Source organism: Mustela erminea, chromosome 4 (assembly GCF_009829155.1).
Source record: "Mustela erminea isolate mMusErm1 chromosome 4, mMusErm1.Pri, whole genome shotgun sequence".
Taxonomy (NCBI): Eukaryota; Metazoa; Chordata; class Mammalia; order Carnivora; family Mustelidae; genus Mustela; species Mustela erminea.
The window spans coordinates 57,865,510-57,887,100 of NC_045617.1; the positions used below are offsets into that span (position 1 = coordinate 57,865,510).

Sequence of the window (21,591 nt, forward strand, 5' to 3'; positions counted from 1 at the left end):
TTTTTTTTTTTTTTTTTTTTTTTTTTTACATCATGAGATGTTTGAGAGCCTAGTGGCACATTTACCATGAAAGTGGGCTTTCCAAATAACCCACAATATCATTAGAAAGGAGCCAGTCTCTTCCTGGCTAGCTCCAAATTAATCTATCCAGGGATTTCTACCTGTGTCCCCAGTGTCTGCACTGGCAGGAAAGATAAAGCCCAAATGTGTCAATTTTCCTCCAGGGAAGCATTCAGTCTCCTGCAACCACTCCATCTTGCTGTGAGTGAACAGAACACCGTGATAAAGTTGTTCCAGGGAATGGCCCTAGAAGCAGAGAAAGAACATCTGTATCCCTGTAATGTAAAATTCTAATTTCTGATTAAAACTATTTAGTAAAGAGTGGAGTTGAGAATGTATGAGAGCATACGAGACAAAAAGACTCCCTGAGTACCTCTTGTCTACTGAAACTGAATCATAACACTTCTATGGCAATGAACCTGAATTGCTTGATACCCGTTTCCTTCACAACGAGCCTTGGGTCTGTGCCTCCAAGGGAATGTATTCATTACAGTGAATAAAAATGTGGAGCAGGGGAGGGAAAGTGATATTCTTATTCAACCTCATGTCTTATTCCATCAAGTTTTCACTTTTTTTTCATATCTACCTTTTTATGGAAAATTAATAGGGGTTGTAAATACTGTTAGAAAGAGGTCCGAACCACTCATTTGCTTGCAGAGAGAACCTCAGAGGCCAAGGAGAGGCATCTGAACAGAGACACCATTTGCCCCCACCCTCCTTATTTTAGGGACTAAAAGCTGGTTAGCACCATCCACCAAGAGAAGGCACCACAAATGAAATTGTCCCCTTACCTGTCAGGAGTCAGAGAGGTACATCTTCTCCTGGTTGGTGGCTCGGGGCAAAGTGGACTGTCCTACACACCTCGGGCCTTTTTATTTCTATTCTTCCCAAAATTTAAAATGATGCAACCATTTTAGATGCTCTACAGAGGAAGACATGGAGCACAAGCCTCAAAAACTTGTTGCTCGTAAAAAAATGAAGGAGGGTTGAAATATCCAGGAAAATGATGTGTCGTTTCCAACTCACACTTATGGCCAGCCTGCTCTTGCTGCCCCTGTGTCCAAAAAGGTTACGGTACTCCATAGTGGCTATAGCCATGGGGCAGAATGGCAGATGCACTAGCCCCAAAAGCCAGTCAGAACTTCCAAAGTACTTTGACCGGCCAACTGATGGTCAGCCCTTCAACCTGACCTGACTCTAGTTCTTCACTCTCCTTCTCCAGTCTCAAGCTTCCTGGGAAAGCTTCGAGAGGAAGCATGAAGCTGAGCACAAGAGGAGGAGGTTAGGTTCAGTGAAGATACTTTGGTGGTCACGTTCCTCCAAATTCCACTCAGACATTTAAGAAATTTGGGGCAACTTGGCTCTTTCTTTCAGTTCACCTGGTTTGGATGTTTACCTTGGTCTTTGTAGGACAACTTAATTCACATACTTAATTTTAAGGTCTGTCAGAACCTAGAGCCCATGCAAGATTGCTCCTAATTCTTGATGTTTAGGTGCCTTCTGTCTCTACCTTGTATCCAGGTGAGTAACCTATGTCACTGCCAAGGCAAAAGCCTTACCTTCACCTGAGTCCATGATAGATAGTCCATCACACCATGCATAAGGATGTTAACTTATAGGAAGCATAAGGACTCAGGGAAGGGTCCTATTATCCCACAATAGGCAATTTTCAGCAAATCCTCTCTTTAAGCCCCGATGGCATTCTTCTTTCTCCTCCCTCCTAACTCTTTTTCCAGAATAACAAATGTATTTCTTCTTTTGTCTTCCACAGACCAGTTGTATGTCTTCCAGTAGACCATGAAATGTCACTAGTTATCCCCAAACTCTGCCAGGGAATGTTTCCAAACACAGAAATAGCTCTCTTCTAAAGGGGAATTCTGGTGTCAGATGTTTATCAATTATCTTGACCATCCCAGAAATGCCATTTGTATTTCCTATTGCTAAAGAAGAGATTTAAAAAATGCAGGGCAGTGTGGGGGAGGGGAAGAAGTTTAGTTAATGAAAGAATGATGGGTGCTTCACCACTCAGCTCTCACTTAAAGCAGAGTTGGCTGATTTGGGGGCTCTCTTTCAAAAGTGTCATCTTGTAGGGTGCCTGGGTGGCTCAGTGGATTAAAGCCTCTGCCATCGGCTCAGGTCATGATCTCAGGGTCCTGGGATGGAGCCCCACATTCAGCTCTCTGCTCAGTGGGGAGCCTGCTTCCCTCTCTCTGCCTGCCTCTCTGCCTACTTGTGATTTCTCTCTGTCAAATAAATAAATAAAATCTTTTTTTTTAAAGTGTCATCTTGTGATGGTCATCTCTCAGTGGCTTCTTTGTCAAGTTCATTTCCTGGTATGACAATGAACTTGGCTATATCAGGTAGGTTGTAGACCTTATGGTCCTCATGGCCTCCAAGCAGTAAGATCCCCCTGGACCACCAGCCCCAGTGAGAGCAAAAGGAAGAGAGAAGCCCTCAGCTGCTAGGGAGTCCTTGCCCCAACTCATCACCCCCGAGAATCTCCCAACCTCCACAGTTTCCATCCCAGAATCCCTGAACAAGGGAAGGGGCTTGAGGAGCCCTACCTCATCATGTACTATCAATAAATTATACTATATCCAGATCCCCCTCAAAAAAATACAATCTAGGGGCACCTGGGTGGCTCAGTGGGTTAAGCCTCTGCCTTCGGCTCAGGTCATGATCTCATGGTCCTGGGATCGAGTTCCGCATCGGGCTCTCTGCTCAGCAGGGAGCCTGCTTCCCCCTCTCTCTCTCTCTGTACCTGCCTCTCTGTCTACTTGTGATCTCTGTCTGTCAAATCAATAAAAAAATCTTTAAAAAAATTTTTTAAAGTACAAGCTATCACATATTATGTTAAGTAAAATGCAAATTAACTTCATATTGAGAGAATATGTTGTCATTGTCAGGGTCTGAGACACATCCAAGGGTTAGGAAATATACCTTTAAATGTGCTCTCTTTGCATCCAAACCACACGTTGCTGAGAAGAGCCTCTGCATACATCTGCTCAGATTGGCATGGAAAAATACCACAGACAGAGTGACTTAAACCACAAAAATTACTTTTTATGCAGTTCTGGAGCTCAGAAGTCTGAGATCACAGTGCCATCAGGGTTGGTTTCTGGTAAGACCTCACTTTCTAGCTTGTAGATGGCTGCCTATCCACTCTGTCTTCACATGGCTTCTTTGTGCATGCATGGGGAGAGAGAGATCTTTGGTGTCTCTTCCTCTTATAAAGGCACCAGTACTATCAGATTAAGGCCTCACCCTTATGACCTGGTTTAACCTTTAGTACTTTTTTAGAGGCCCCATCTCTAAATACAATCACATTGAGAGTTAGGTCTTCAATGTAACGTATTTGGGGGGAACACATTTCAGAAATCAAAGTTCTAAATGGGACATCTTCGAAAAGTGGCCCTGTCAAAACAGCTACCACCTTTCATAGCTCAGATGATTTCTGAGATAAAACCATGTATATGAGTTTTACAGCTTTAAATGTTTTATAGCTTTAACATGTTTTATAACTTAAAAATGTCTTTAGAATCATTACCTCATTTGGTTCTTACAACCATGAGAAAGAGGCAAGACAGGTAGCCTTATCCTTACTTCAAGATGGAGGGATAGGCTCGCAGAGGATAGCTAGTCTTAGATATGGGTTTGGCTGGTCAGAGGGGGAGCTGGGATGGGGTCCATATTCTTGGCTATATGATGTTCTCAGGGCAAGATTTGTGCCTCACTATGAGGCCCAACATCCACACACTTGCACAGAAACCACAATAAGCATTTTCAAGAACATAGAAAATAAGAAGATAGCATCAGACACATTAAAATGTTTGCCTTGGTGGTAAGGGGAGGAGAGGGGGAGTGAATAATGGTGATAAAAGGGAAAAATCAGACAGATAGAAACAGGAGAGGGATCTGACCCCAAGTCAGGCAATAGTGTGGCATGAACTAGAGGCTATAATTAACTCAACTTCCACACCTGTCAAACAAAGGAAAGAAGGGGCTCTGTGTCCAAAATGTCTCCAGTGTGAGGGAGTTGGGGAGAGAACTCAAAACACCCAACTGTCTTATGTGAGCCACCATCTATCTCATAATGAACATGAAGAAAAACGTGGAGTTCTGTTAAAGTGGTTGTCACCCTAAACCTTACATCATGGTGTCCTTGCCCCTTGGAGTTTTAGCCTAATTGATGTAGAATTATCTGTGGCAACATAGCTCTTTTGAGAGGCTGATTTCTGAGGTAAGAGCACAACTTTGGAGCAAGGCATGTCTAAGCTCAAGGCCCAGGCTCTCCTGTTGCCTGGTGGGAGAAGTACCTGTGAGGAACAGGTTCTCTTATTTGTAAGCTGGGACCAAACTACATCCTCCTTCAAGGTTTTATGAGATTAAGAGGCATGTGTGTCAGGACTCCAGCATGCGTGTCTGACAATAAAGGCAGGGTTTGCTCTTTTAATTTTGAGTGAAGTGTCAGGGAAGGATAGAGTAAGATAATTAGAGGTGATTGTATCTTTCTAAGGCCCACAGACAATTAAAATGTGACCAGATTTAGTGACCTGTTTTACATTGGGGAAGTCACATATAAAAGCATAAAGCTGAGAAGTTCTTTGCTTACTACATAGCTACAATAATTAAAGGTATTTGCCAGAATTCTATAGTAACAGCATATGTTCTTTATTAACTTTTTCAGAAATTATGTTGTCAAAAGAATTAGCCCATGGTTCCCTGAAGAAAATACCTAGTTCTTGTTAATCACAGAGAAAACAGTGACCTTGGACCAAGAAATGGACAAATATGGAAGTCCTGTACTGATTAGGAACTTATTAACTTTTAAAGCTGACTAAGTAGGAAAGACCCCCATTCAAAGGATCACAGAACGCTCTCTGTTGGCAGTAGGAAAACTTCTATTTTTAAAAGAAAATGACTTTCTCAGCATTAGAAATCATCTTTCCTTACTATTTGCCACAAGATTTAATGGTAAATGGGGGTCACCTTGGGATGATTACAGTGAATGAGCATTGTAACTTCTATGTGGAATTTATTTGTCCATGAAAGCATTAAACTCTCCTTTGCCTTTAAGTGTGTGTGTGTATTGTGTGTGAGAGAGAGAAAAAGAAAGGGAGAAAGAGAGAGTGAAAGAGAGGCTGAGAGTCAGAGTTAGACAGTTACTAATAGAATGAACATAGGTCAACTCTCTATCAGAAAGAAGATCTGGGTCCCAGAAGTGAAATTTCAGAGATTTCCCTCTATGTTAACTGCAAAGTAAGCAGATGAAGAGCTTTCTTAAATTCCAGACTCTTCATGGATATTGTGGAGATTGACTGAAAGAGAATATTAAGATTCCACATGCAGTCTCTCTTGTTCTGGGTTTAGCTTCTTCTTCTTCTTCTTCTTCTTGGCATTTTGTCCTTGCAGACCAGAACCCTCTGAAATGGACACCCCATTGTGAAGGAACTTCCTGTGTCTCCATTACTACTCCATGGTTCGTATTACATTTCCCTTCCCTTTTACATTTACTTTTGTTAAATGAGTTAATACAGATCATTTCCCATGACCTCCTTCTTCAGTTAGCTCTCTGAAATCTGCATATACCCTCTACTAAAAGGTACTCTTAAAGTTTCTAATGATCTCCACATCAATTTTCATATCTTTTATTGATCTGTAAGTTCCTTATATGCATTGGATATCCATTCTTTCCTATCTACACTTCCTCCTTCAAAAATTTGTGGACTCATACACCTCAATTACAAATCTGGAGTCTTAAACTTGTATTTGCTTCAGTCTGAAATATTCCATTGCATGGGCTCAACTTCTAGTTCCTCCGATTCAATGAGCTATATAAAAATTTTGAAATGTGTTCATTTTATGTCTTTCATGTTATGAGAGTCATAATTTTACCATCTTAAAAAACATTATAACAATTGTTTTCCACCTCTGTGGGATCTCAGAGATCTCTAAAAACATGTATAATTTATTACTATAACAGAAACTCCCAGCCTCAGTTGACTTTCTGATTGGTTTCTTCAGTGCCTGTAATCTTTGGGGCCCAAAACATTTGGAAGAAACACAGTGATCTGTTTCAGTGCAATTTGATTCTGTCCATACACCAGGGACTCTCCTGAACGTATATCAGAACCAGCAAGATTGCAAGACCCAATGCCAGAGTTTTAAGTCAGTAGGTCTGAGGTGGGCCCAAGAATTTGTGGTTCTAACAAGTTCCCTGGTAATGCTGATGCTGACAGTCCAGGGACAACACTTGGAGTAGCGCCATCTGAAAGAAAGTAACTCTAAATATACTGATTATGTTGCTTAGAAGGATCATCTAATATTGGTCCAAAGATTCTACTTTATCAAAAACAGCTCTTTTTTTCCCTCATAAATTTGACAACCATTTTCTCATTTGACTAAAGATTACTGGATTTCTCTTAAATATATTAAGGCACTGTTCCTACCCCCTTCACCCAAATTCTCTGTATCCAAAAAGTAAGTCAAACATATGCATTGCGTTTTTAGTTTGAATTGGTGAACTCAGACAATCCTCTTTGTTCCCTAGCTCATGCCCCACCCCTGCAAAATAAATTCCTTCCTCTTCTTCTTAACCCTTATCATGAGGCCCCTCAAGTTCAAAATATAAAAGTCACAATGTAACTTTGAATAAATATTTTTATGACGTAGAAGATGAAGGGATAGCGAAGATGTATTATTTCAACTCTATTAGTTATATGCTCACTGGTTGACTTTACTATCAACATTGCTAAGCTTGTGGTCTATTTTTATCAATAATATGACAGCTGCATATGCAGTCAATTTGGAGTGTAACTGAAATTAAGTGTAAAAATTTATCTCCAAGACCTATATATGCACAGCTTACTGCTTATGTAATTCTGCTATTAGGCTGTCCTCACTAATATAACTTCAGTGTGCCACTATAGTTCTTTGTCAATATGGTTTTACTATTCCAAGAATCTCTTGCCCAGGAAGACAAATGTTGCAAATAACCCATTTGCTTACTCCAGGAGCTTCCCAAAACACCATTTAAATGAACATCAAAGCTTTCAACTCTTTACTAGATAGCATCAGACATCTGTTAACTCCTCATAGATCTTTAAAGCCCTTAACTTAAAATCTTTGTTTTGCATCCACAAATCCTAAACTATTATATCATGATATTTATTCAGGCCTAATCAAACACCTGCACTGAAAAGACCCACCAGACTCCAGAACTTCACATACATTATTGTCTAGGACTTTGTCAAGCAGTACTCTCAAAACAAACAAAAATAAGCTTAGCCTTGTATTAACAATAGGTTATGTTAGTAGTTTATTTGTTTGTTTGTTTTAGGGAGCCAGAATTTGACAATCTTGGAGTTCCCATCAACATTCTCTTAGACTTCCTCACTGTTGCAGCCCAAGGCTCTTGACTAGAAACATTGGTCCTCTGAGTGTCCTCCACCTCCTGTAGGAGAACTTGTTAGAAATACAGTCTTCACCCTACCTTACCCCACCTCCAAACTTACCCAATCAAAATTTCTCTGGCGGTGAGTTTCCAAAATGCCAGTTTAACTTCCAGGAGAAAGAAACTCAGTTTAGGAATGCTTTCTTATCTGTTTAGCTTTGAAAAAAAAAAATGTTTTATTCTTTGTGCAAACTGATTTAGTACAATTCCTTTTTTCTATCTTTGTCATCTTGAGTGGACATTTAAAAGAGAAAGGTTATAACAAAGAAGTCCCAATAAATTCCTTCATCAAACTGGCCCTTGAAACTATGAAGTTTGAAAGTTTTCTTATTAGTACTTACCCTTTGCACAAACTGTCCTGGTCACTTCCCAAACCTGGGAGAACTTTCTTCAGTCTTGATTTGCTTTGTCCATGGAAGTCCAGTTCTGGGAAAGATCTCTTCAAGGTTTCTGTCTTCTGTGATTACTCAGAGATGGCCTGGCCATCAGGCTGAGGGGTTTGAGCCATGAGGTACCCAAACACCCTTTTGACTGACTGACTATTCCCAGACTCCCATGGGTGTGTCTCCCTCCACACATTTATCTGCACATCATCTGCCTGGGTGTCCAGTCCTCACATTTTTACACTCCAACTCCAAGTCATGAGCTTTACTTCTGAAATGACGTAATTCACCAAGGAAAATTTAGAGTTACAGTAGTCATTTGGGGGGAATTTCAGTAGAATCAACGTTGTTCTTTGGAGAGACACCTTAGAAACAAAAAGGGAACAACAGTGCAAACATCCACCATCTGCAAGTTTGGTATAAGGAAATGTCTAAAAGAAATTCAGATCCAAAACTGTTTCCTTAAGAAAATTTTCAACCAAAGCAAAAGAGAATTTGAAAAATGTAAAGTTATCTCCTTTTTGGATTTCCTCCGATCACAAGATGAACAGCATCACCTTTACCTTGTTCTTCCACTTCCACCGTATGACACACCTTCACTCTCTTCCATCAGATCTCTCTGTCTGGCTCTCTCCCCTTGCTGCCTGGCTGGTTGGAAACCCCCAAAGCTCAATTAACTCTTAAAATTAAAGCACACTCAGAGCAGGAAAAACCTCTTACACTTGGTTTTAAGCCCAGGTCTCACTCTGGGCTGAGAGCCATTCTCAAATAATTTCCAAACCTCTATAAGATAGAAGGAAATTTGCAGAAGGCGGCAGGGGAGCTTTAGAAACCAATAATCCAAAGCTTCTAGATTTATACCAATTAGTTAATGCATTGGTGGCAACTTGGATGCAGAAAATTAGGAAAATAGGGCAAGGTGGGAAGATCTCAGGAACACCTGAAAAGAGCCCTAATTATGTAGGGATCTAGAGAGGTTTAGAAAAGATGGACATGCCAGGTAACAGTCTTTCGGTGGCTATCCCCAAAGATTTCCTGATGAGAATAGATTGGCAAGGATTCAGGCTCATCGGCAAAGCAAGGATGAGTTCATCTGGTACTTAGAGAGCAGGCTGTTTGCTACTTTTAGACAAAATTCAGAAGCAGATCTTGAGGCAGATGTGATCCCAGCTTTCTTTTCACTTTTTGTTAATGGTCTTAAGCTAGAAAGAGGGAATTTAGTATGAGAGCAAAAACTTAGAATGGTTAATAATTTCATTACCAGGCTTTCAGTACTTTGCTGAATATTTTGACCAAAGCTTAGAACAAAACCAGAATAAGACTTGGGACCAAGATGTGGGTTTACAGGAAACAAAAACAAAAAATTAGCTAGACGATGCCACCCCAATCAGTCTATGTGGGAAAAGGCCACCTTTCAAGAAGACAAAAAGCATAAATAAAATATCACTGTAAATAAAATTGCATTGGAAAAAGAATTCTCTTGTGTTAGCCAAAAATCTACAGGAACAAAATGTAGTGCATAATCAGTAAAGGTGCTCTGAGGGGGAGCTGCGTTAGCTTCAGACTTACCAGGAGAAATTTCTTTCAATAATAAAGGGAAAACTTGCAAATTTTTTATTGATACAGGTGCTGCAATAGCCAGCTGAAATCCTACCAGTTATACAACCTCGCCTTTGGAGTGAACTATTAGACTATATCAAAACAGAACTATTAGAATACTCGGGTGGTGGGTGTCTCTCATAATCCTCAGACACTCCATGTGTCCCAGTCCATAGCTGCTGCCCTGGGGTCTCTAACCAAGGAACACATTTTCCTTCTTAATGAACACGCACACCTGCTAACTTCATGAAGAGTAGTTTACTGTGCAAATTGAGCTGCCAGACTAAATATGCTAATAGTACTTTTCTTGAAATACCTGTGGGCCCCCTATTCATCTAATGGCATAGCTAATTTGGACAGTGACTTACCAATGTCTGTGTATCTAAATCAAGCCCACATTGCAGATCTGAAGGAAACACCAGACTTCTTGCGGGTAAATAGTCTGCTTCCATCCATAGCATTCTTGAGGCTGGGCCAATCAGAGTTAAGACCGTCCCGTCTGGGGCGCCTGGGTGGCTCAGTGGGTTAAGCTGCTGCCTTCAGTTCAGGTCATGATCTCAGGGTCCTGGGATCCAGTCCCGCATCAGGCTCTCTGCTCAGCAGGGAGCCTGCTTCCCTCTATCTCTCTCTCTGCCTGCCTCTCTGTCTACTTGTGATCTCTCTCTATCAAATAAATAAATAAAATCTTAAAAAAAAAAAAAATAAGATCGCCCCGTCTAAATGTCAACCCAAACTCACATGATAGCTTCTTAACCAGACTCAAAGATGGACTACAACCAAAGCCAAAGTCTAATAAAGGTCTGATAATACCTTGCAGTGTTCCCTTTAACACTGCTATCATCACTATTAATAACCCAGGGGAATGGAATATATATTTGTCCAGGCCATGAGAATAGTTACTCTCTGCTTCCCTGTAGTTAACAAACCCAAATACTATTTTCTTTTAGGTGGCTCCTGAGACTTCCATTGTACACTAGTACATCTGTTTTCTGCTTGTTTTGCTGTCTCTTTGGGTCAAAATAATCAATATTTGTTTGCCTTCTAGAAGAATCCACAGTACATCTGACTGCTCTGGCCTAAAGGACTATGAAAGTTCCCTCCTACTTTTCACAAGTTCTTCAACCACCAACTTCAGGAAATTTCCTCATGATTTGACTCTTATCCAATATGTGAATGACAGTGTTTTGTTTCTTGAGATGGGGTGAACTCTAAGATTGATGCCATCCCTCTACTTACTGTTTCAGCTCAGAAGCACTATCAGATTTTCAAAGAGAACCTAACAATTTTGTCAAAGTCAAGTTCATCATCTAGAACAAGATTTATCCTGAGGAGGTAAATTTCTTTCTCTTAACAGGTTTGGCCTTGCTGAATTTTCCCAGGGCAGGAACTGAGAGATGATGAAAAGGATTCTAGAATCTCACTGACTACTGCAGTTCCTAGCTGTTCTGAATCTCTACCTCACTGTATGACTCAACCAAATCCTCAGTAACCAGCCCCTTTGGGAATCTAAGCACAAACATTTCTTTCTTGAGTTACAATTAACTCTTCAAAAACCTCCCACTCTGGTCCTACCTAATTATCACGCGTTTGTCTAATTATATATAATAGGAGATATTTAAACAAGGCCTAGGTGTTCTGACTCAGCTTTTTGTGAATCATCAGGCCCAACCGTGTACTACAGTTTCTCTCTTGACTTGGTGACAAAATCTACTCACCTTGCTAAGGGCACTAGCCACAGCAGCTAAACTAGTGGAGGCTCTGTCAACTCCTTTTTCAGCATATCCTTTAAACTAGAGTCCCTCTTAGGGCAAATTCTTTGCTGCTTATGGAAAATAAACATTTCTCTGCAAGTAGGCTTACCTCCGACAAAATCCCATTCTCCTCTGCCTCACATATTTCTATATATCATTATAATACTTTGAATCCTGATCCTGTCCTCCCATTATCTTTAAGAAGAAGGCACTTACGACTTTCAAACATCTGTTTTTGAACCCTCTGGGTCCTTGCATAGATATGCTAGCAACTACTTTAGAAAACCAAGACTTAGTTTTGCTTGTTGATGGGATAGATCTTAAAATTGAAACAGGGAAACTAACAGTTCAGAATAGAGCTGCCATGTAATCTCGACCTCTAAAGGGAACAGGTGCTATTTTAGAGAAAGAATGTTGTGATTACAGCTCTGTAGACCTTTTTGGGATCTAAAATACTATTATCAGAAACCAGGAATGCAAAGAAATTACAAATCCTAAGATTTTTGCTAGTAATTCCTATTTCTGCAGGCTCAGCAGATAGGTGATAGCATCTATTCTCTGAGTTTAGTTTGGGTACTCATGATTCCTGGCTGAAAAGCGAATGAAAACACTGGCTATAAGCCTGGGCATGCTATTTTTCTAGCACATTTGCAAAGTTCAGATCTGTGATGTCCAGAGTTTTGCGTCCGTGTGTAGCTGTGGTCCCATCTAGTGATCTAATGAATGGTAATTCGGCAAAAAGAACAGGAAAACGCACACTCAGTGGGGGTTGAAAGGACCACCCTGGAAACATGACACTTGGTTTTGATACTTCAAATTGTGGCAAAGCTGTGGCTTGATCATGTTCCAGATATTAATGACTATCTTTCAGCTCAGGCTGAAGAACCTGAGAGCCAAGAATAAAGAATATCGGGGCGCCTGGGTGGCTCAGTGTGTTAAGCCTCTGCCTTCGGCTCAGGTCATGATCTCAGGGTCCTGGGATCAAGATGGGATCCTGCTTCCCCTCTCTCTCTGCCTACTTGTGATCTCTCTCTCTCTCTGTGTCAAATAAATAAATAAAAATCTTAAAAAAAAAAAAAAAGAATAAAGATTATCTATGCCCACTCAACTTTGTATACAATGTCATGAGTTTAGAATTCCATTGTCTTCACTAACATGGTTTCAGTGTTCCTCTGTCTTCATTATGATTTTATTATGACTTCATTGTTTGTTCCAGAAACTTCCTGAAAAAACCTGTTATGTGAACATCAAACTATTCAGTTCTTCCACAGACAGCACCAAACAACTGTATTCCCCCACACTTTTTGAAACGCCTCAGAACATTCACCTTGCTCTGCCTACCCATCCTAAATTATTATATTATCCCCGTTCTGGATAATATAAGCCCTTTCCCCCTTGGAGACACTAAGAACTTTCTGCCAAGTAGTATTCTCTCTTACTACTTTTACCAAGACAAACAAACAAAAAACCTTTGACTTGGTCTTATCAACAGGTTATTTGGGGAACCAGCAGGCCTCTATAACAGATCCTAACATTGGTCTGGAAAGCTTCATCCAGCAGGTCTGGGAAGAGCCTAATCAGACTCCTCGTGATTCTGAAGGTGGTTCAAGGACCACAGTTTAATGCTCTATCATGCAGCTCTGCTTTATCCTTTCAGACACTGATTAAGAGTGACTTAGTTAACTCATTAGTCTTTGAGGCTAGGCCAGTTGCAGCGGCATATACTCTAGTCCTCTGTTCATGGGTTTGACTCTGAACTGTTCTGATTCAGAAACTCCACTTAAACAATTTATCCCTGGGAGATAAAACCCAGGACCACTGATGCTTGATGCCTAATCTCAAAAGGAGCTGTTCACATTCACAGTGCACATTTCTAATAGGACTCCTCTTCTTATTATCAGTAAAATATGGGAAATGAAATTAATAACCAGTACGTGTTTACTTAATACACTAAATGGATAGATTTAAAGAATAATTCAAACGGGGGGGGGCGCTGCGTGGCTCAGTTGGTTAATCATCTGCCTTCAGCTCAGGTCATGATCCCAGGGTCCTGGGATTGAACCCTACATCGGGCTCCCTGCTCAGTGGGGAGCCTGCTTCTCCCTCTCCCATTCCCCATGCTTGTGTTTCCTCTCTCACTGTCTTTCTCTGTTGAATAAATAAAATCTTTATAAAAAAATAAATAAAATAAAAATAAATAAATAAAAAAAATAGGGATACCTGGGTGGCTCAGTAGGTTAAACGAGTGCCTTCGGCTCAGGTCATGATCCCAGGGTCCTGGGATGGAGCCCCGCATCAGGCTCCCTGCTCGGTGAGCTCTTCTTCTCCCTTTGCCCCTCCCCCACCTAGCTTGTGCTCACTCTCACTTTCTCTCTCTCTCAAATAAAGAAATTAAATCTTTTTTTAAAAAAAGAATAATTCGGGATGCCTAGATGGCTCAGTTAGTTAAGCCACTGCCTTCGGCTCGGGTCATGATCCCAGGGTCCTGGATCAAGTCCCGTATCAGGCTCCCTGCTCAATGGAGAGCCTGCTTCTCTCTCTGGCTCTGCCTGCCACTTTGCCTGCTTGTGCTCTTGCGCTCTCTCTCTCTCTAACTAAATAAATAAAATCTTTAAAAAATTGTTATTAAAAAAAGAATCGTTCAAACAGATTGTGACAATTTAGAGGACTGTTTGCTCCATAAACTAAAGAAATAGAGTTGGAAAATAATTCAAATAGGTTGTGACAAACTAGAGCATTGTTTTGCTTGTATATATATATGTCTGTGTGTGTGTATGTGTATGTGTGTGGGGGGAGAATGAGAGTTTTTACCTGCACAAAAGATCCAGACCTCAAAAGAAAGAGGCTACTGGAGGAGAGAAAATAAACGATATTCATAACTTATTAGTTAATTTATAAGTTAACTTATTATAACTTATTACATGATAACCACATTGTGATTGGATAACATTTTGGTCAGTTTTAGCAGAAATCAGAAATTCCCATTATTTTTAAGTGATTTTTACTTATTCATTTGAGAGAGTGTGTGTGTGTGTGTGTGTGTGTGTGTGTGCAGGAGAGCATGAGCAGGGGGAGGGTCAGAGGGAGAGGTAGAAGTTGACTCCCCCGCTGAACTGGGTGCCAGAGGTGGGGCTCCATCCCAGGACCCTGGGATCATGACCTGAGCCAAAGACAGATGCTTAACTGAGGTACCCAGGTGCCCCAGAAATTCCATTATTAGTTAAGGAAATAAATAAACAAAAAATGGGGTCTCAGGAAGCAATATTTGGATAAACTAGGAATGCCTAGATGCTGTTCTTTTTGTAATTTATGCCTGGTTTAGTATGTGCATGGCTTATTAGGATGTCATGGATTTTAGAAATAGAAATCAATTTTCCTCTAGAAATAGGTTTTCTGAGCCCAGGATAGAGCTAAGCTGAGGGGAAACTTTTTTGATTCTTACCCATGCCTGAGTATATCCCTGCAATGATAAGAATACATTGGTTTAACAGGAGGTTATTGTCTTGGATTAATACTAATTGTTTTACTATTCACTTAACACTTCTCTCAATTTCATGGGATCACCACCCATACGTAGTTGCAAGATTAAAACTTAGAACATTAATTCAGCATCCAAGTGTATACTGCCAGATGTGAATAGGTGAGCACAAAGGGTTCTGTTGTGAAATGCTTTAGAAATGCAGAACGACGCACAGATAGGTGGGATTCTCTGCTTTAGGATTTATAAAAGCTTTTAACGTGTTCGTGAGCGTTGTGAAGCTTTAAGAGGTGTTAGAGCATGAAGTGCTTCCCAAATTATTTAACCAGGGAATCCTTTTCCTGGGGAAATGCTGCTACATCCAGAGCATTTTTAGTGATCACTGCGATGTTTTCTTAGGACTCTAACATCGCTACTAAGTACATTGAAACATCCCAGTGAAGTTACTGAGATGTGCTTCTCTGTAGGTGGTGGTGAATTTCACATGTTTTCCCTTGAGCTGTCTCTATATTCTGATACACATCCTGTGGGGTCCAGAGTGCCCTACATGTTCTCTTAGGGACCTAAGAATCCTCTCTCCAGCTCCCGTTACTATTTTTGTAACTACTTGCTTATTATGGGGCTACCACCAGATTAGGAACTCCCTGGGGCCTGGATTTAGTTCCTCATTCTGTCTTTGCCAACTTGAGTGGCCCCTCCTCACACGTCCCAGGCACGTGGAGATTTTGTGTTCAATGAAGTTAGAGCCACTAAATCACAAGCCAAGGCAGAATTTTGATCCATGTCTTATCCTAAGATTCCTTTTAACCTTCTTTATTTTATTAACTCATCATTGACATTTTGGGAAGATAGTATCCAGACTGCTTTCTGGGTTTTTTTGGCTTGTTTGTCTGTTTGTTTTATTTGTTTATTTATTTGGCTGGCAGAGATCACAAGTAGGCAGAGAAGCAGGCGGGGCGGCAGGGGGTGGGGGTGGGGGAGGAGCAAGCTCCCTGCTGAGCAGAGAGCCTGATGTGGGGCTCGATCCCACGACCCTGAGATCATGACCTGAGCTGAGGGCAGAAGCTTTCACCCACTGAGCCAGCCAGGCACCCCCAGGCTGTTTTCTGTTATACATGAAGCAACACCTTATTTTCGGCATCACTGACAAGATAAACCTGCTTGGTGGGCATGGAAATGAGGAGAGAACAGGACACAGGAGAATGGGGTCAGGGTGAACTTTCGAAAGCGAACCCGTACACATCCCCGCTGCTATGTGCGGCTGTCCGCAATTTGCCAAGCAGTAAACATAGCTCATGAGATTCACAGGGAATAATAATCAGACTGTTCTAGATTTTGATAGGCTTACGTCAGATTTACACTAGAACAACTCAATTCTTTCCAACAGTTTTAGAATGTCATTTTATTTTATGTAAATTTAAAAAATTGATTTGAAGTAAAAACTTAAAATCAGTATTACAATACTTTTGAAAATTGGGCTAAAAGAAGTAATATCAGGAACTAATTGTAATTACATCCCATGGCAGCCTGGGAACTCATCTCATTTAATTACAGATTCAAAGTTTGTGCTTTCTGGAAGAGGACAGAGCTAGGCTGAGGGCAAACTGTCAATTAATTTTTTGTAATTACCCACATACAAAACTCAAAAGAGTACCAAAAAAATAAGCTGTCTATAAAAGACTATCTGAGCAGAGCATACACTGCAAATATTAAAAAATATGAAACTATGCCACAAATTGGAATACCTTCAAAATGAGAGATTAGTGCCAGGTTGGTTAACTTTATAGAAAGGGTAAATAAATTGCATGTTTCTAAACAAATGCTTGGCAGGGACATAATATCACAGGGACGTACTCATTTGGTCAAAGCTAAGACCCTCATAATATATTATGTGTCCTTCCAACTAAACATTAGCAACTCAGTTTGAACAAACCTAAGAAGTTTAAAATAATATCCCTTCTGTTCCATTTTTCTGCTTTCTTTATGTTTATTTTTTATTTTTCTCATTTTAGTATCAGTCCTGAGGTCTTCTCCCACTCCAACGTTTTGGGCAGAGAACATGCCAAGTTTTCCTACTTGTGTCAATCTCTGAAATTGGATTGGTAGCCTAGGGAGGAAGGGCTGATCTTGATCTTTGTTTTCAAAAAATGCCTTGTAAAATGTCCACACCCCTTCTCATTCCAATGAGAGAGTGGACATAATGCCCAAGGAAATGGACATATTGGTATTTTGGCCTAAGTGTCCTGCTTTACCTCCTCGAAGTTCATACCAGGAAACCTGGTGGTCCCTCTCTGTAGCCACACCCTCAGAGACTTCACAGCTGCTCTCATAAAAGAGGTAGGATTGAGTATCCATACCTTGCCTTGCCATTTGCTTTGACAAACAGGATTTGGTACAAATGGTGGTGTGCCAGTTCTTAGCAAAGCCCTACATTTGCTCCCCCAGCATGGGTCAGTGTAGGAGAACATACCCAGTTAACTCCCTAGTGAGTGCAAGAACCCAGCCAGTTTGCTGCTACCATCCAGTCTGGCCACCCCACGCCCCTCAATAGCCAGTCAACCCAAGATATCTGGGCAAGTCCAGATGTGAGCAGAGGAGTCCTGCCCTCTCACATCCCATAAATTAAAGACAAATTAAATCCTTCTCATTGAGGTTTTATGGTTGCCATACCGATTATCATGCCAACAGAAAACTCCTACCCCAGGAAGTGGACATAGCACGGATGCGATTGGCTCTTGGCCTCCATCGGGGCTCACTCCAATCGCTTAATTAACTTCACCAGAACACTAGCTGATTTTGTATGGCAATGAAGTTTTTAGATTCTACCTATAGTACTGGGTGGTATGGTGTCAGTGGTGTTTTATTGTATTTACATTAAATTTTCAACTAATGAATTCAGAAAAGCCTCTGAAAAAGTTGGTTGACTAAAACAGCTGAATGGACATTGTTTAAAAATGTACATATAGGGGCTCCTGGGTGGCCCAGTCAGCTGGGCATCTGATTCTTGGTTTCAGCTCAGGTCGTGATCTCAGGGTATTGAGATCAAGCTCTGCTTCAGGTTCCCCACGCAAGGGGGAGAGAGCTTGAGATTCTCTCTACCTCTCTGCTTCTTCCCGCCACCCTGCACCACTCAGGTGCTTTCTTTCTCTCAAATACATACACCCCTTTTAAAAAATACATTTTCTTCTGTTCTCATTTCCGTTTTCAACTACCTACTCAATAGGTCACTGGAACTCAACAATTGTTCCCTTAAGATTATTTAATGTGAATGTTACTTTGGAGCAGACAAGATGTTTGAAATATGTGTTCATTAGAATATATCCATTTTATTTTACCAAGTTACATGTTTGGGGATTTTTCTATTTCATAGAAAGCTTTTACTTTTAGAATCAAGTAATACAATTCTCAGCACTACTTCCTATGGGATGGCTTCAGGAAGGGATTAAACCCACTATAAGAATGGTTAAAATTCAGGGCACATGTAAAAACACATTATTTAAGGGCATGAGGCTAAAAGTGAATTTGGAAGAGTAACCGAGTAAATACCAACAGTACCTAAGTTACTAAAACAGAAGCCCAATAGGGCTTAATGTACATGTTCTTAACATCCAAAATTATTTCTCCCTATTGATGAGCTTTCTATTTGTAAAGGAAATTGAGAATTATATAAATAAGAGAGAAGAGACACAGAGAAAGAACGAGACAATGAGAACAAGAGAAACGATGTATTAGTGGGTATGAGAAAATAGAGGAAAAAATGCAAGTTATCAGTATACAGGCTCTTTTTATATTTTATTTTCACAAATGTACACTGAGAGCTTAGATTCTATCAATGAACACAGCTGAAGAATATCAAAGTCATCTGGTGTTAAAATTACTTTTATTCAGGATGAAAAATACAACATGTAACCAGATTAGATGATAGTCTATGATTAGTTCTTTACCACATATTTCAAAAGAACTACATACTTATTTCCCCTTGTTGTTATTGTGATATATTTCTTTTTTATTATTACTTAGAAGGTTACAATGTAGTGTTTTCTGTAGCTTTTCTTTAATAGCAGAGAGAAGACATGTTGCACACAATTACAAGCAGAAAAAAATGAATACGTATTTTTTCAAAGAAAGAACAAGGAAGACACCAAATCTACAACTTGTAGTTCAGAGTTCAGGGAAATTTTTTTTTCTTTAAATAGGTGATTTTCTTGGGTTTGATGTGGTCTGATAAAAGCTCTAAATTTTGCGGACTGCAGCAGCATAAAGCTATTTCCAACACAATGGATGAAGATGGATCTGAGGTAGAAAGGTGGTCATGGCTTTCCTCTTATATAAAACAATTTTCTTCTCAAAATATCTAGGCTGCAAATAGACACCCTTGCCCCCCAACCCACCCAACCTATTCTAAAAGAATAGCAATTTCTAACTTTAAGCCTCCTTCTGGCCAAATCCCAGGTCAAGAGAACCCAAAGTTAAAATGTCCTGATGTTTTAAATGTATGTATGCTGAATCAAAACACATTATTTTCACTGTTTGTTTGTTTGTTTGTTTTGGTTTCTCTACATTTGGTGATTACATAACATGTTTCAACTGAATCAATTAAAGGTTAAATCAGAAGTTGAATGAAACACCTAAGTGAATGTACTCAAAGGTACAGGCAGGGGTACCACCATCTAAGTATTAATTTCATTCCTCTGTGGAAGCAGTGACATAGGTTTTTGATAAACATCCCTTCCAAATAAATTGATCAAATGAAAAGTAATAAAAAAATGTAATCATTCACCCGAAAGGTAAAATGAAATATGCATTAAATTTGTGTCTGCTGTCAGAAAGAAAATGACTGGGAATTTCAAGAATTACAAATGACTTGAGTATATGTAAACAAAAATAAAGTTCTCTTGAAAGGGAACTGAAGACAAAGATGTGTCCTGGTAGCACAATGAAGGAAAGGTCTGCTGTGTATTTAATGATGAAAATCAAGACTTTGCAGTGAAAAAAAAGTTATCCCATGTTTTGTTTCTATGTCAAAATGAAAATGATTATGTAAATGGGTAACCTTTGGTGAAATGATCTTTGATATTATTAGAATCCTGCTTTGAGTCTCCTCTATCATATAGACTGGGACATGAAATAAATTAAGAAATCAAGACCTACTTACATAGGGCAGGGAAATAAAATGCAGGAAACAAATCCCAATGGGAATGCCAGGGAGGCCCCACAGGGCTTTTACTGTGGTTATCCAAGTGGTCACTAAAGAAGTGAAGTATATGATGTTTAAATGAAGTTCAGCGGCATACACAGAGATGTGGCCTAAATCATACACATAAATATTTGATTGAAATACATGAATTTAGTAATTTGGCCAAATCATGGAAACAGACACAAGGAAATCCATTTGGTCATGTGGCTGATAAATTATAAATAACCAAAACGTAATGGTAAAGGAGTGGAAAAAATAAATGAAGTTATTGTACAAGGTTAATATGAAGGAATGTAAAAATGTAACATTGTTTTCTCATTCTTATGCAATTTTTGTCATGGTTATTAAAAAGAAGGTATCATATTAGAAAGCCCCCACCCATTTTCCCAATGCTGTATACAGTATACAAATCAGTGACAAATGTATTACCATTTCCAAATACCACTCTGTTCATTAATTTACAGTTGCATAGAAAGGGAAGAAGAAAACAATAAACAATAATATATGATTATTATAAAAACAAAATATCCTTTTCTCTTTGGATAGTCAGTGTTTTACTCCTTCAGTAGAACACACAGTCAGCACTCAACAGCACGTGTCAAGGAGCCATGGAGTTCTGATTCAATGGAACTTGGAATTGGCATTTGCTGAAAAGGGCAACACTGGCAGTCAGGAAATGTCAGTTGGCTAGAGGGATATTTCACATTGCCTGCAGGAAGGGAAACAGTGCTGTCAGAGCAACATTTACACAGACAGTACAGTAGGAGGGACCTGTCACATCTCTTCTGAGAAATCAAAGTGCTTCTTTCAGAACAAGTCAAATCCCATTCTGCTGTATTTGAACGGAACCCTCTATTCCCCTGTGACTTTCGCTCCCCGGGAGGAGGTCTTTCTCTTCCATGCAGAAGGCATCTAATCTGCTTTTTATCATTGCAGCCAACAGAGAGGATGTTTTGGAAAACTTGTCGTGTGCCCAGGCTGGAAACCAGGTTAAAATCGAGAGGACTTGGCTTTTTCTTGCTGGAGGTACCAAGGGTGAGTGGATGAGGCTGGTTCAAGGGTCCAGTCTCTCCCTGGGGGACTGTGGGAGGTCTATGGCTAAGGGGATACTCTTGACAATTCCAACTGGTCCCCGATCCATGCTGGGGTCCAGACAAGAGGAATGAAAGACAGGATTTATAGTCTCAGGGTGAGTGGTGGCTCCAGTTAATGCACCTGGGTCAATGTACATAGCCCTGAGAAGATATAAATCTGGGCCACGCTCAGGGGAGTGGCATCAATCTTTTAAAGGGAATGTCAAACAGCTGGATCCATCATCATTAAAATTCACATCCTTTGATTCTTCTCTGAATGTGTCCTCCAGTTGGTTGCTCTCATCAATACCCAGATCTTCCTTGAAGACACACTTCCTCCCAAACCTCCTCACATATGGCCATTTTTTATCTCCTCTACTCTTCATGGATTGGATAACTGCTTTCTAAATCCACATTACGTTTCTTCAGGCCTTTTCCTCTCTCTTCCCACCCAACTTTGAGTCTCACACCATCAGACTCTACCACCCCACGATACAGTCATCTTCTGAGCCCTTGGCTCATGTTCCCTTACTTTTTTGAAGAACGGTTCACCGCCACCAAGCTAAAACTATGTTTAAATCTCCATGATTTCAATAT

At 40.2% G+C, this 21,591-nt stretch overlaps 1 protein-coding gene across 8 annotated transcripts in view; it reads right to left on the reverse strand.

The window, feature by feature from the left end:
• Positions 1–18,503: 18,503 nt before the first annotated feature.
• The window catches only part of UTRN (utrophin), a 504,882-nt gene continuing 501,794 nt past the window's right edge, over positions 18,504–21,591 (reverse strand). For all 8 annotated transcript variants that reach the window (XM_032338010.1, XM_032338009.1, XM_032338007.1 and 5 more), the window contains one exon: positions 18,504–20,630. In XM_032338010.1, the coding sequence (XP_032193901.1) occupies positions 20,622–20,630 (9 nt within the window). In that variant the 3' untranslated portion in view covers positions 18,504–20,621. The remainder of the gene's footprint in view (positions 20,631–21,591) is intronic.